This window comes from Antrostomus carolinensis, unplaced genomic scaffold (genome assembly GCF_000700745.2).
Source record: "Antrostomus carolinensis isolate BGI_N321 unplaced genomic scaffold, ASM70074v2 scaffold3711, whole genome shotgun sequence".
In the NCBI taxonomy this organism is placed as follows: Eukaryota; Metazoa; Chordata; class Aves; order Caprimulgiformes; family Caprimulgidae; genus Antrostomus; species Antrostomus carolinensis.
Window position 1 is genome coordinate 20,885 of NW_010293311.1, and position 14,536 is coordinate 35,420.

Genomic DNA, 14,536 nt, shown 5'->3' on the forward strand with positions numbered 1-14,536 from the left:
GGAGCATTTTAAAATCCAGCTGCCCCATCCGTTCAGAACTGAGACTGCTCTGCCATGGCCCTGTGCACACACAGAGCAGGAGCATGGAAAACCTGCTGCTCTTTCCATTCCCAGTGATTTCCAAATGGGAAGATTGGAAGCGTGCTTTTAGAGCAGAGAAGTCTGAATATTTTCTAGTAATTGTAACTGGAGTAGTTGATGTAGTTGAATGAAATAGAGTGCAGATATGGCAAAAATGATGCACGTCTTTTATAAATTTCTGTTTAATTGTGTGGCATTTAATTTATATAGCTTGGTGAGGGCTTCTAAAGGAACAGTGTTGCATGGAATTTTTTCTACCTTCTTTGGAAGTGGATGTTTTCATAGTTTGATTCCAACTAAGAACAGCCTCTTCTAATTTCCAGTTTCTTGTAATTACGGTAGTTAGTTAATTTTGTCTCTTGCTTTCTTGCTTGGTCATAGCCTGACCCAAAATGTATTTTGTGAAGAAAAGAGAAGTAACTTTATCTTCTTCCTTCAGGGATAATCCTGTTGCCTCCTGTTTTCTCTCTAATCTGAACTTCTAATTGATTTATCTCTGGTTTGTGCAGGATGGGATATTAAAACAAATCATGTTCCAATTTCTGTGTGAATTCATATGGGTTCAAGCATGATTGGTTGTAGGATATCTTAAATAAATGTGACTTTTTTTTCTGTAGGAAGATCAAGCCTCAAAAAAGGACATACTTAAATTTAGCTGTATGTTGTCTAGCCAGTGGCTGTGCTTTGTTGTCTTTTATGAGCAGCAATACTGCGGTGAGGTGTTTACTGTATATTTTTCAGTCTATCTTGCACAGAGGACCAGGCAAAGAAACTGAGCCTGGGGCTCCAGATGTGCAGCTTCATTTTTGTCTACAGCTGTAATTTTAAATAACTCAACCTAAATTAGTCATTTATTAGTCCTTTGGCTTAGGATTCATCGTTTTAATTCCTTGTATCCATGTTTCATATGTGGCATGTACTTAGTTCTTTAGGGGAAGGAAAAGAAACCAACCAACCAAACAAAAAAACCAAACCAAAACAAGAAAAACCTCACCAAACAAACAAATAAAACTCCAACCATGGCGAAACCGTGCCAAAACTCAGGGTTTTAAGTTAGGCTTATGGTATGAAGCCAGTTCCAAATAAACTAAAGGTGGCACAAGAAGGGTTATTAGTGTGTAATTAATATCATAATGTATTATTTACAATGCCTAGTCTCCTTGAGTTTGAGCAGATTTGAAAATTCTTTCAGGTTTTCTTGATAAAATAAACTGATATATCCAATATGATTTATATTTACATATGTAAATCAAACCAATATGTGTCTAAACCACACATGGAGTAACTTAGTCCAACTGTTTCAGAGCTGGTTGCAAAGAATAATATGGGATAGAGGTAAGCAGTGATACCTTTCCATCGCTTTTTTCCTAAGATCACTGCTAATTATGATACATGTGAATAAAGTCTTGATTTCAGTGTTTTCTGACAGCAGTTTGAGGCAGCATATAGATCTGATACTCAGTTTGTGACATTTTCATCCATGTAGATTTCTTATTTGCCTAATTCTCCAGCAGATTTGGCTTGAGAGTATGAGAGCTTGAAAATGAAATGAAGATTCACTCTGCCATTTTAATAGGTATTTACCTTCATTTGTGTTCTGGTTTTGATTTAGTGTAGTTAATGTTTTGCACACGAGTTGGATAGGGTGTATTTCATATCATATAATGTGGAGACATTGACAATTCCATTAGAAATTATGGCTACTTGAATTACTGATCGTGTTCCATTTGAATAATTTAGTCCATAATTCATATTCACATTTTTACTTTAGCATTTGAAAGCTGAATGCTGTTGCTGCAACTCAGATTGGCATTTTGTTATCGCAGAGCCAACAGAGGATTTTTTCATTTTAAGCTCACAAACTCAACCAAAATGTAGGACCTGATCTCGTGATTGAGAAATTGTATTTTTTTTCTTTAGCTTCTGCTACTATTTAGATCTTTAACCTTAGTAAGAACTAGACATGGAATTCAGGCACTGGTCCACAGAACTGGCACATGGCTTCTTATTAATGTTCAAAGGCTAAAAATCTGAAGCCATTTTGAACTCAGAACCCATCATGTATTTATTTCCCTCTCTAATTTGCAGAAAACTAGTTGTGAAAACAGCCCGAGGGACCTGATATTTTTCCATCCCAGCTGCTCCAGCTGAACTACAGCTGCAAAAAAAAAAAAAAATCTAAGTATTGTTTCTATAAACTGTTGAGTGTATTTTATAACACAATAATTCCCACAAAATCAGTAACTGCAGTTAATGACCGGTTTGTTAGGGCATTAACTGCACTCAGCTGGGAGTGACCAATTTCTCTGGAATGGCTGTATAAGAACTAAGGATAATTCAGTAACACTTTCAAATAATTATTTGGTTAATTAATGGTAAATTCTTGTGGAAATCCTATCAAAGTACTTGTGACCCCCACATTTAATATCCAATGAGTTCATTATGATTCATGTTTTATTGCCATAAATACCAGAAGAATCCATAATGACTAGGCCATTATTTTCCAGGGCTCCCCTTACTGCTTTAGGCCATTTGGCTGTTCCACCTTCAGTCATAAAAAAACTTGATGCTCAAAACTACCAGCATTTTTAGGCCACAACTTTCTGGCACCTCACCAAAACTTTGGTGATTTTTATGAACACGTTTGTCAGAGATCTGTTTTTTTTTCTTTTCTTTTCTCTTGCTTTTTCTATTTAGGGGAAATAATTGATGCCTACTGTACCAGTTCATAAGGAAGTCTTTCTTGCAGCATCTGCTTTTCTTGTGTGGCCTTCAGTAGTGGTCAAAAATAGCAGAAAAGGTATCACTTCCATGCTTTGGAAAACTGTTCTCCATCCAGGTACTGGGCAGAGTTGGAAGTTTTTATAGCCAAGTCTCTAAACAGTGGTTGACTTAAGGATTTATTCATAAGCATTAGATGAGTATAAAAATAATTTAAAAAAAAAAATTGGTACTGGCATATTCAAGTAATCATTAATAGCTGCCAGTTTATATTTTGGGGAGTGAGGTCCCTATGTAAAAGGATGGCAGTTGACTTGATGGATTTTTAAAAATCTGCCACTTCTTACCCTTTTGTACAATCTTCAGCTGCAAGATGATGTTTAGTGTTTAAAAGGCTGTAGCTGTTGAATCTGTTCTCTTCCTAATCTCCAACAAACTCGTTACGCATGGTTTCCAGTCAGCTTTCCAATAGGCTGTGTGCTTCCTGATTGAGTGTGAGATTAACAGTTGCATTAAATCATGCTGGCTGTGCTTAGAAACAACCACCTCCTCTTGATTTTCCTGAAATGTTTGATTCTTTGGACCATGACTTGCCACTGTTTTGCATGAGAACTGAAAAAAGTGAGGAGGTTCTGCTTTTTCTCCAACAAAGTGCTTCCATGGGGAAAGTGGGACAGTGAAACTTGCAGAGATCAGCCTGAAATTCATTCCTTTCTGGGAAATTAAAATTAAATGAAACTTAAAATGCGTGCACTGTTAAATACTTAAAAGCAATTTTAGTTGCACACTGTTTTCTTTTCGCTTTAGTTCTGTAGTTTATTTTCATCTTCAAGTTAGTGGAATTAAGCTTGTTTTTTTTCTTTTTTCTGTTTACTCACAATTGAAAAATGCTTCCTTGCTGAGCCTGTGCAATAAGTGCTTGTGACTTAAATGCTCTAAACCCTTCTCTGTTCCCTGTGTTGATAGTAGGACAGGAGAATTCAGAGAAAATGGGTCAGTTAACTGCAAGAAGGAATTTAAATTCAGCTCTTCTTTTTGAAGCTATAGCTGCCTTTACCTTTGTCTGCCGTGAAATCTGCCTTATGGAACATACTTGGGGAGAATGATTTAAGTGCCAGCCATTAAAGCTCAACTTTTAAAGAGTTCATTTGGATAAAAGAAATTGATTTGAATTCTAGATATTCTTCACACTTTAGATTGAGTATCTAGGTCTTTTTCATTATTTTTGGTAGTTTAGAAACTGAGGCAGTGCTGTCATTCAGCCCTGATACCAGAGGCATCAGAAAAGGTTATTGTGACAGGCTGAACCTTTGGAAAAAAGGGGAGAGAAAGTTATGCAAAGAGTTTCTTCTCAAAAAACAGAAGGCCTTTGCTGCTATAGTAGGCTATATTATTTGAAAATAAGCTACTAGAATTGCCAAATGCCAGGAAACTGCTACTGCTACCAAATGAAAGACTTTACCTTAGCTGGTGCTTTATCTTAGCACAAATGAAGCTTGTAAAAATAAGGAGGGGAAAAAACCAACATGAAGGACAGAGGTTAAGGAGATATAAAGTAGCATCATTCTTGTGGACTACCTGCCAGTTCATACCTGAAGGACTGGTCCAACATCACTCTAATTTGTTTTTCCTGTTGCTGTTTTAGGGAGCCAACTTTCCTCCCTTTTATACTTGCTGACTTTTACCTTGCACTTCACATAGTGTTTCCACTTCCAGCAAAGTGTAATTGTAATTTGAGTCTTAAATTTGAGTCTTGATGTTTGAGTCTTAAATAGAGACGTGGAAAGAAGTGTTAAGAGCAGTGTAAACAGCTGTTTTTTCCTAGCCTCATGAAATTTGAAGGCGTAATTTACTCCTTAAACTTTTATATTTGCTTAGGAGAAGCCTTTAGCTCTATGTATGGGAAGTTCTTTTAATTAAATTGCTGGATTTAGAATGTCACTACAAGTGAATGGGTAGGTAAGATGACCAGTCACAAGAGAAACACAAAAGATAATAAACACTTCATTTTGTTTGCTTAAAACAGAGTGTGTGTGCTTTAGCAACTATAGTACTGTCTGTGCTTTTATTTTAATAACAGCCAGAGTAGCTTTCAAATTTGGGCATTATCCTTTCTCCAGCTGTTAAGTGCGTGGAAGATTGTGGTACAAGTCACGTTTTTTCAAAAACAGGTAAGAATCCAGAAGGATCTGAAAGGTCAGCTGTGTTTTTAGGTTTGGCATGGGGAAAGAATACTTCACTGTTGTGTGGCAACTGCCAGAAGGGTTTCATGGGTCTTTTTTGGTAATTCAATTTTGAAAAAAGGCATGCATGTGCATTCTCAGGGTAAAGGCATCATATCCTTACTGCTTAAAGGAAATTCCAGCTCCCAATGATGTATGCAGAAAAAAAATTTAACTGTGTTGTTTGCTGTTTGAGGTCTTGATGCTTTGCCAGGGTGTTAAACAGATAGGTTCTAACTTAGCTTTAAATAGAAGTGTGAGGTAGGGTATTTCTAATCAGTTGTATAAGAACTGTGAATACATTGTGAGTTGGTGACCTTATTACATCCTGGTCTAACTAATACAAACGTTCAGATGAGTGTTTTATCCCATATATAGCCAGTACCCTGCTAAGGTTGGGCTGGAGGAGAGCTCGAGAGAATACTCAGTCCGGATTTCAGCAGTGAGTCAGGATCAAACACGTCTGTGTTGTTCTTAAACATTTGTACGTTTGTCTAAGTTGGTTTTAGAGACCCTTTTGGTTAAATATTTCACAGCCTGCTCACACTAACTGCTCCAATTTTTCTTGAGAATCTTTTTCTCTTTGGTAAGTATTAATGTGAAAATATATTATTGTTGTCTTTGAAATGTACGAAACACAAAAGGCACCCACAGGATGATATTATTTAGGATAATAAAACAATTAGTATGTGATTTACTTGAAAGGCACTGGATTCCTTCTGTGACACTTTTTACTGGTAGTTCTTATTTTTCTCTCTTTGGTGCATTCTTTATCATTTCTCTTGGAGACAAGCTTCTTGTTTCACCAGGAATATCTAAGCTAAATTGACATTACTTTTGATATTTAATTTCCTAGCTGCAGACTGATGAAGGATGGCCTTTTTTTTCTGGATGGCCTGTCATTATTGCGTTCTTTTCACAAAATATATTCCTTGCAAAGTGGGGTTAAGGAAATGTTTTGAGGTGCTGGGAAGAGGGGGAGTAGTTAACATTGCCTTTTTCCCCTCCTTACACAAATACTTGGCTCAGTTGGATAGACCAGGCAAGACACTTTCATTAGTGTTGCATTTCTCATTCAAGTTTTCCCTCTATTAGCTCGGATTTTTGTGCTTTTTGTTTCCCTCCTTTAAATATTCACAATACCTAAAATACTGGGATTCTATTAATACAGATTTTTTTTTTTTTTCCTCCTTCTAGCAAATGAAAACCACAAACAAATAGCAATGTGTATTCTGTATCACATAAGCATGGATGATCGCTTTAAATCGATGTTTGCATACACTGACTGTATCCCACAGGTATGTGCTTCCATATATGCTGAGGTGGTAAGAACCAGCTTTCCCGGGTGCTGGGCTCTTCCTCACTCATAGCAGAGCTCGCACTGACACCCGCAGGTGGAAGTGGGAACGACCACGATGCTGAGGAGTTGGGAGTGAGCTCATGGGGCAGTCTCTTTTAAAGGACCCCAGTAAAAGGATGGGTGACACGTTCTCTGTCAGTGCTGCTAACACTGGAGCTGCAGCAATGAACTGGTCAAAATACAGGTGACCTGATGAATTTCTACACAAGATCAGGAATGCTTGAAAGAGATTAAAGATTGTGCACAGCAGGTCCTTAGGGAACCTTGTGGAAAGTATTTCCTTTACTGTTTTGGAAGGCATTCTTTTCTGATCCCATTGGGTATCAAAATTTCAACGTCTCCAGTGTTACAGGATATGAACTGGAAACCAGCCAAGCAGTGTTATGTTGCTGCATGACAATTCCTTTTCCAACTGCAGGCATATACAACAGGGGAGACTTGAAGACTAAAGAATGCTCTTCACCAATCTTTCATGCTCAGTTTGTTGCATAACATTTTGTCTCCAAACATAGTCTTTGATCCAAGCACAGAGACAATATCACGGGGTTTTGGGGTTTCTATGTATGTTTTTTATGTGTTTTGTTCTTTGATGGATTTTGGGTTTTGGTTGGGTTTTTTTTTTTTAACAAGTACCAAATCCTCTCTTACTGATCTTTTTCTCAGTCCTGGTGAGGCTGGAGTTGAGAAAGCCTGTGTTGCATAAATGTAAAAGCTCTCCGGTAGCTTTTTCAGAATTGCACCACGCTATCTCCTTTCCTGCCAAACATGTTTTTAACATCAAATACATCCAGAATGGGAAGTTGCCATGGAAAGTTTTCGGAATGTTTCTGGTTATTATCTCATGACAAAAATGGTGATGTTTTTCCAAATACAGGAGGATTTTGGAGAATAGAGAGGGAAGAACTGCTGGGAATAAATAGTATATGTTACAAAATGGTCTTGTAAACATCCTGCTGACTGCCTTTTCTGCCACAAGAAGCAGCTATATGTTAAAACATTTGCATGATATAAGGGATGTGCTTTGTTCTGAGCAGTTACCAGCCAAACCAGAACTCATGCTCTGTGTTTCAGGGCTCACTCATGACGTGCTTTCAGGGAATCTTGGCCTGGCTCTTGGATCCCCGATGCTAAATGTAAAGAGCTGTGGAAACTTCAGTGATATCATACTCTGAGCTTTGGGGAACATCATTGTTCTGATAGGCAGTGACTGCTCAAACCAGTGCTTGCAGAGTGGTATCCAAAGACTAGTGGAGCAGGAAAAATGTCCACCACCTTCACTGGACTTTGGCTAAAACTATAAAATTTGAAGAATATCTTTTATTGATGCTTCAGTGGTCAATGTTAATTATTCACAGATCAGTCTGCTACCTGTTCAGAAAGGACAAGCTGGACAACCAGAGCTTAAATTTTATTAGTGAGTGTTCAAAATTAGGACAGTTATTAAGGAAGAGAGATGGAGCAGAAAACATGGGGAAGTGGATAAGGCATCAGGAGAAGAAAATGACCTTTTGAAAAGGACTCCCTGCCATCTGATTCTACCCTGGAAAACCAAATTCTCTTTTCAATAGTAGTATGTGCCCTTCTGTAGGTATGTTTTCTTTTCAGGAAAGATGTACATCTAAACAGGCAAATAACCAGTAATGAACCTTTAGCTGTTGGAGAAAGTGACTGGAAAATCAATCCCCTGTTGTTGTTATGAACAGGCAGAGTGCCTGCCAGGGGCTTGCGCGTGCTGTCCCAGGTAAACATCCTTGTGGATTGCAGGAGTTAGTGGGTGCTATTCTAGTAACAGTTAAAAGTGAGTATTAACAGTTCATTCTTGTTTAGACCTCAGCAATGCGTGTTTTGTTTAAATAGGTGCAAATGCCATCCAGATGCTTATAAAAGCCTTTATTGGTAATAACCTGGCCAATCAAAGGGCATGGTTAGGCAGTGATGTCATGGTGATATTTAATATTTTACCACAGAGCAGTGTGTAAGGTTCTCTGCAGCTACCCACATGTTTTCCACCACGCTTGTCCTGTTTGGCCCCTCTTTGATCTATAAGCTTCTTTTCAGCTTAATGCTGGTAAACGTCCTCTCTTGACAGCACCCTTTGCTCCTGTCCGCCATTATCTGCTGAAGTTCAGAAACCAGAGCATCACTTCAAACAGCAGAGTTGGGGAGTAGCCGGTCAGGAGAGATTCCTGAGGCATGCAGTTCTGGCATAATCATTCAAAGATGTTTGAGCTGGGCTTGGGGAGGGGGTTGGACAGAGGTGTACGTGAACAGAGAGCTGTGGGGGTTGGCCTCTGGTCACTGGTAAATAAGTGAAGGCAGGTGCCAGAGAGTCTAGACACAGTGATTTCAGTCCTGGTCTGTGGTATCTGATACTCAATATGGGACTTGTCTGATTGAACACTACTGCCTCTTCATTGCACATGCTGCAGTCTTTTTACTGCCTTCCTGTTAAATCAGTAAAAGATGACAATGGACGTAGTAAAAGCAGAACAAATTTAATTTTAATATTTCCTATTTGGCAGCAATTACTCTTCCTTTTGAAGTGGCACAAGAAGCAATCAAATTAAATGAAGACATAATGGGAAACATGGAGCTCGTACGAAACTATTATTTTAAAATTTGAACGGCTTTAATTGAAACTGGATATATTTTTTCTTTTTATAGAGAAGTAGTTCAGTAATTAACAGTGTAATCCCATCTTGTTAAACATCTAATTTCCACAGATTTTGTATTGTGTAAGTAATGAGAATATTTCCCTTCAAATTTTTTGAAGGGTTTTAAAAATCTGTTTTTAAAGGTTTTGTAACAGAAAGAGTTGCAGGGGGTGATTTTTTTGAATGCTCATGTTCTACTTGTTAAGTGGGAACTTTCTTCTCTGGTTAATTCACTCTTGTGTGACTGTCAGACTTACGGATTGAATAACCGAGGGATTTTATGAGTTCTTAAAACAATCCAGGGAAACCTGATTCTACCTTTTTAAGAAAGAGAGGAAGAAATCAGTGATAACTTTTTGAATTAGTACATGAAAGTACCAGAAAAAGGGATGAATATGTTGTAACCTAAATATGTTGGGGTTTTTTGTTTTTGTTTTTAATTTGGGGTCCATTGGGAATGACAGCTGCTATCTGCTAATAGCAATACCGAATTGCTGTAGTGAAGTACTTGGGAGTGAAATTCCTGCAATCCTATTGTTCCTTTTTTCCTCTGCTCTAAATGGGTTGTTTACCCACTTTCTCTAGTGTTTAATGCCTTCCAAGCTGTCTTTCCACCAGGGGGCAAGCACACAAATATTGAATGATGAGTTGTTGCTTTCTTTTCCCCCCACCCCTTTTTGACACAAACTGAGCTATTTTTTTTTTTTTTTTGTATCTTACCTCCCGCTTGTTTTTAGGTTGAGTTGTTTCTACTTCCAGTAATCTCAGTCTTGTCATCACACTGCTTTGCATTATAATCTTGATGTGTTTTATGAACTGAGCAGGTTTTAGGGGCAAATAGGGTGATGTCCTGCAGCCCCTTAATGAGGAAGTCGTGCAACCTGTCTGCCAGGGTTAGAAACGGAGAAAAAGGAATGGATGTATTTGTCTCATGTTTGTTATTCAATATGCCAGTTCAAAATATATTGTTATTCAATATGCCAGTTCAAAATATATTTTATTAAATGTTTATATTGGCTGCCCAGGGAGGTTGTGGAGTCTCCTTCTCTGGAGACATGTTATTCAGTATGCCAGTTCAAAAAAATGTTTATTAAATGTTTATATTGGCTGCCCAGGGAGGTTGTGGAGTCTCCTTCTCTGGAGACATTCAAGACCCGCCTGGACGCCTTCCTGTGTGATCTCATTTAGGTTCCTGCTCTGGCAGGGGGATTGGACTGGATGATCTTCTGAGGTCCCTTCCAATCCCTGATATTCTGTGGTTCTGTGATTCTGTGAAGACTGGATAGCCTGTGATGTAATGGACAACACAGGCACTAGGTGTATAAAATAATGGCAATCCATAGGTTATTTGCCTAAGGAATCATGTGGGAATTCACTGACACTTACTGAACAGTTGGAACAGGATTATAGGCAGTTGTCTATTTACAGTAACCCAGGGTGTTCTGTCCCATTACCAAAAGACTAGTACTGAGAAGTCCTTGGTCCATGGCAGAGTTCAGCTCTAGCAATGGGAGCTGCTAGATAAGGCATGAGATAAGGCATATTGCTGCAGATACAGCTAATCTACATATCAGCAATCTCAAAGCAAAACAGTAGTAGAATTATTCTGCAATTAAGTATCTGTTTAGAGTCATAATTTTATTAAACAACCAGATATTAATCTGGCTTTCTGTGGAACCAATTTTTTTCCTATATTAAGTCTACCTAAACTTTCAAAACAGATTTATCCATTCACAACTTTCAAAAAAGAGTAAAAATAACAAATTCAATGGTAATAAAATGTAACTAACCCCAGTTAATTTAAAGTGATGAGTGACTGCCATTTTTGGCACTTTATAAGCATTGTTATCCTCAAATAATGGAACTATACATCTGATGTCCTTGACCTTTATAACTTTGCTGCTACTGTAGAAATGCTGAATATTGATGTTTTTGTTGTTTTTTTTTTTTTTAGAAAGAACAAACTACTGTAGTTGACATAACATTGCTCTTCTAATGCTATAGAAAGATTAATGACTTAATTGTACCTGTGTTTCTTGGCAGTTAATGAAGATGCTTTTTGAATGTCCAGATGAACGAGTTGACATGGAACTTATTTCTTTCTGTATTAACCTTGCTGCTAACAGAAGAAATGTACAACTTATCTGTGAAGGTAGAGATACTGAGATTTTACTGTTTTCTTCGAGATGACGATACTTTATATATATATTTTCATATACACTTACATATAGAAATTATTTATATTTATTTATAAATTTATATATGTGTATGTATTTTTTAAAATTAATATACACCTATTTGGGTAAGTCTTGCAAGCAAATAGCCATATTCTCCCCAAAATTGGTCCTGGTGACACTGAATAGCCACACATGCCCACCTCTCACATGTGCATGTAGTTCTGTAAAGCACACCGATGACATTACTCTGGGAAACTATGACTGTGTGGAGAGATAAAGATTTTGTTCTACTCAGTGCTTGAAATCCATCTTCAGCTAATCAGTCTTTCATCTACCAGTACCAAATCAATAGCATAGTGATGTCATTTAGTTGTGTATTTCCATTATTTATTTATTTTTTTTTTTAATTGAGCTTCTTTTGGGTTCTGGTGTTTTGTATTTTGTTACATGGTATAGCTGGGTTCTCCATTTCATTCAGGAGCCCTCTAGATTGCTTTTAAAGTGTCATTGTTTTCATACTAGCAGTTTTAAGTGGAACATTATTATTCAGTAGCTTTAATTTTCACTTGTGCTCAAAGTTTTCACTGTGAACTACTGCAATAAATTACTAGACCTCAAAAAGGGACAGTTGCAACCAGTGGATCCTGTGGCCAGCAGTTCCACTTTAAAACTCTGTGCGTGGCTCTGTAGAAGGGGGAGTAGGGAGATCCGATTTTTATATTGAAGGTACCAATGAAATTCAAGCTAGTAGCACTTATTAGATAGGCAAGGTGATCTTTTGGGAACAGAATGGTAACAGTGGGACTTACCCTGTGTAATCAAGTACTTCAGACCTGTGTGTGTCTGTTATGTATATTCCCACGTTGTGTTCTACAAGACTGGTAAATAACCTTTTAAAACCATAATGATGTATTTATTGCATGGAGTGGGGAGAGAAGTCTCTGAGCTACGACCAACAGCTGTGCTGTGCTCTCCACTAACTGTTCTTGATGATAGGATAATGGTTCAGATCTAGAACCTTTCTTGGTCTGAATAGATAACTAAGCACATCTGATGCATTTAGCTATTTATCTGACTTTTTAAGTGTCCCACCAGTACGTATGGTCATAGTAGTTGTTTTAGAGAAGATACAGAATTATACAGAGCAGGTCTTTTCTTTTCAACTTAAACTGGGAAGAAGAAATAGTTCCTGTCTAGATTCTTCATTTTTTCCTTTAAACTTTTAAAAGTTAAAGCTGTTTTTTTGTGTGTGCATGTTGTTGTTTTTGATAGGCCAGTGCTTTCCTAATGTTTTTAATTTGAAGGATTTCCGAAGTGTTTGTTTCTTTTCAGGAAATGGTTTGAAAATGCTAATGAAGCGAGCTTTGAAATTTAAGGACCCATTGTTAATGAAGATGATCAGGAATATTTCACAACATGATGGGACAACTAAAAGCCTGTTTATTGTAAGTACTATCTATTACCTAATGTGATCTCTGATTTTTCCTACTGGAAAAGACTGGCTTTGCAGAGCTGCTGTGTTTTGTCTTTACAGGATGTCCAGTTTTTTTCTTGGCTGTCATGGGTTGATTTATGTTTTGTTTTATAAGGTTATCTTAGGTGGTAGGTCAGGGTTTGGATCCCTCACTACAGGGAAAGCAAATCTTAAGCTGTATCTAGTAAGTCCTTGTTCCAAAACAAACACAGAAAACCAAGCAAACAAACAAAAATCAAAACATAAACCACCAACTGCTGTGGTGTACATCATAACAATTAACAGTTATTCTGAATCTCTGCTTTTAGAGCTAGAGGGCAAAATAAAGCGCTATTGACTTTGTTGCTTTATTTTTAAAATATTTTTTAATAAAAGATATTTTAAAATTTTGAATACTTAATATTCAGTTAACTGTGTAGATCCACTCTTTCAACAGGAGCAGGGGAAACACAGCATCTTAATTGTGGAAATTTTAAATGTACTGTTTAAATGAGGATTGAATATCAAATCGTCTTAATGCAGTATGGGATTAGTAAGTGGAATTTATGATTCCCCTGTTCATGTCCCCAGAAAATCTGGTAGTTATTTCTTAAAGCCTCTAGGAGGAGGACTCCGTTACTGTCACTCATGCGGTATGATGTTCGCTATCTTCTTTCCCTTATTTTCTAACAGCTTTCTTAAACTATTGTGTGTAGTAGCTACTTTTGGAACATCTGAACAAATGATCTACATCTCTTGAAAGTGAAAGGATGGAGAGGAAGAATGCTAAAATGTTTTCTTGGTTCATTCTTCAACTGAAATTGAAACTGCCTTATTAGCCCTCATTTTAGGAGAAAAGTCTCCTTAGTGTTCTTTTGAGAACTAGTTTTGATTTGACCAAATTGTGAGCTCTTCAGAACCCCAGAGTATTCACCTGTAATGTTTATTGCTGTATTTTCTCTAGGATTATGTTGGTGATTTAGCAGCTCAAATATCAAATGATGAAGAAGAGGAATTTGTGATTGAATGCCTGGGAACACTTGCAAATTTGACCTTACCAGATCTGGACTGGGAACTTGTGCTGAAAGAGTACAAACTGGTCCCCTACCTCAAGGATAAGCTAAAACCAGGTCTGTACAGAGTTTGGTTAGACTTTCAAAGTAGAGTCACTCGAAGGATACTTAAAGTGCTCTTTCAGAGTAGAGTCTATTTACCTTTATAGTCTGTGGTTGTTCAGGGAAACAACACTGAAGAACAGAATTATATCTACACATAAATATAAAACTGGCACAGGATTAAGAATTTCTAAGAGGTAATACTTTCTGCCCTCTGGCTTAACAGGTTCTGCAGAAGATGACCTCGTTTTAGAAGTGGTGATAATGATTGGAACAGTTTCTATGGATGACTCTTGTGCTGCTCTGCTGGCTAAATCTGGAATCATTCCTGCACTCATTGAGCTTCTAAATGGTATATTGCTGTGTGACTTTAGGTCTTGTTTTTCAGAGAAGTTTAGTTGATGTAGCTGGGCTGTAACTGAATGCACCATTCATCTTCTCTTGCAAGGCAGGGATAGGTGTTTTGTATGTGACAGGAGAAGCAATTACTCGGTTACTGATAGATACAAACTAGTGGTATAATAGATGTGATTTTTTCCCACACCTCCACAACTCTTGCTGCAATCTCTGGTCTTTCTGCCTGACTGGAGCAGGGAAGAAAACACTCATTTTGTGTTGTCAGGAGATGAAATCCCACTCATACCACTGAACTGTCTAGCTGACATGTAAGAGCTGGGATTTCTCTGAGCATCAAGAGCTTCTAGTTGTGAGATCTGAAACTCTGTTGGTTTTTTTTTTTTCCTTGCAGCTCAG

At 37.6% G+C, this 14,536-nt stretch overlaps 1 protein-coding gene across 1 annotated transcript in view; it reads left to right on the top strand.

The window, feature by feature from the left end:
* The window catches only part of KIFAP3 (kinesin associated protein 3), a 66,994-nt gene that overhangs the window by 17,009 nt on the left and 35,449 nt on the right, over positions 1-14,536 (top strand). Inside the window, exons 10-15 of the mRNA XM_010177210.1 lie at positions 6,222-6,322; positions 11,082-11,190; positions 12,548-12,660; positions 13,633-13,798; positions 14,010-14,135; positions 14,232-14,299. Coding sequence (XP_010175512.1) covers positions 6,222-6,322; positions 11,082-11,190; positions 12,548-12,660; positions 13,633-13,798; positions 14,010-14,135; positions 14,232-14,299 — 683 coding nt within the window. The remainder of the gene's footprint in view (positions 1-6,221; positions 6,323-11,081; positions 11,191-12,547; positions 12,661-13,632; positions 13,799-14,009; positions 14,136-14,231; positions 14,300-14,536) is intronic.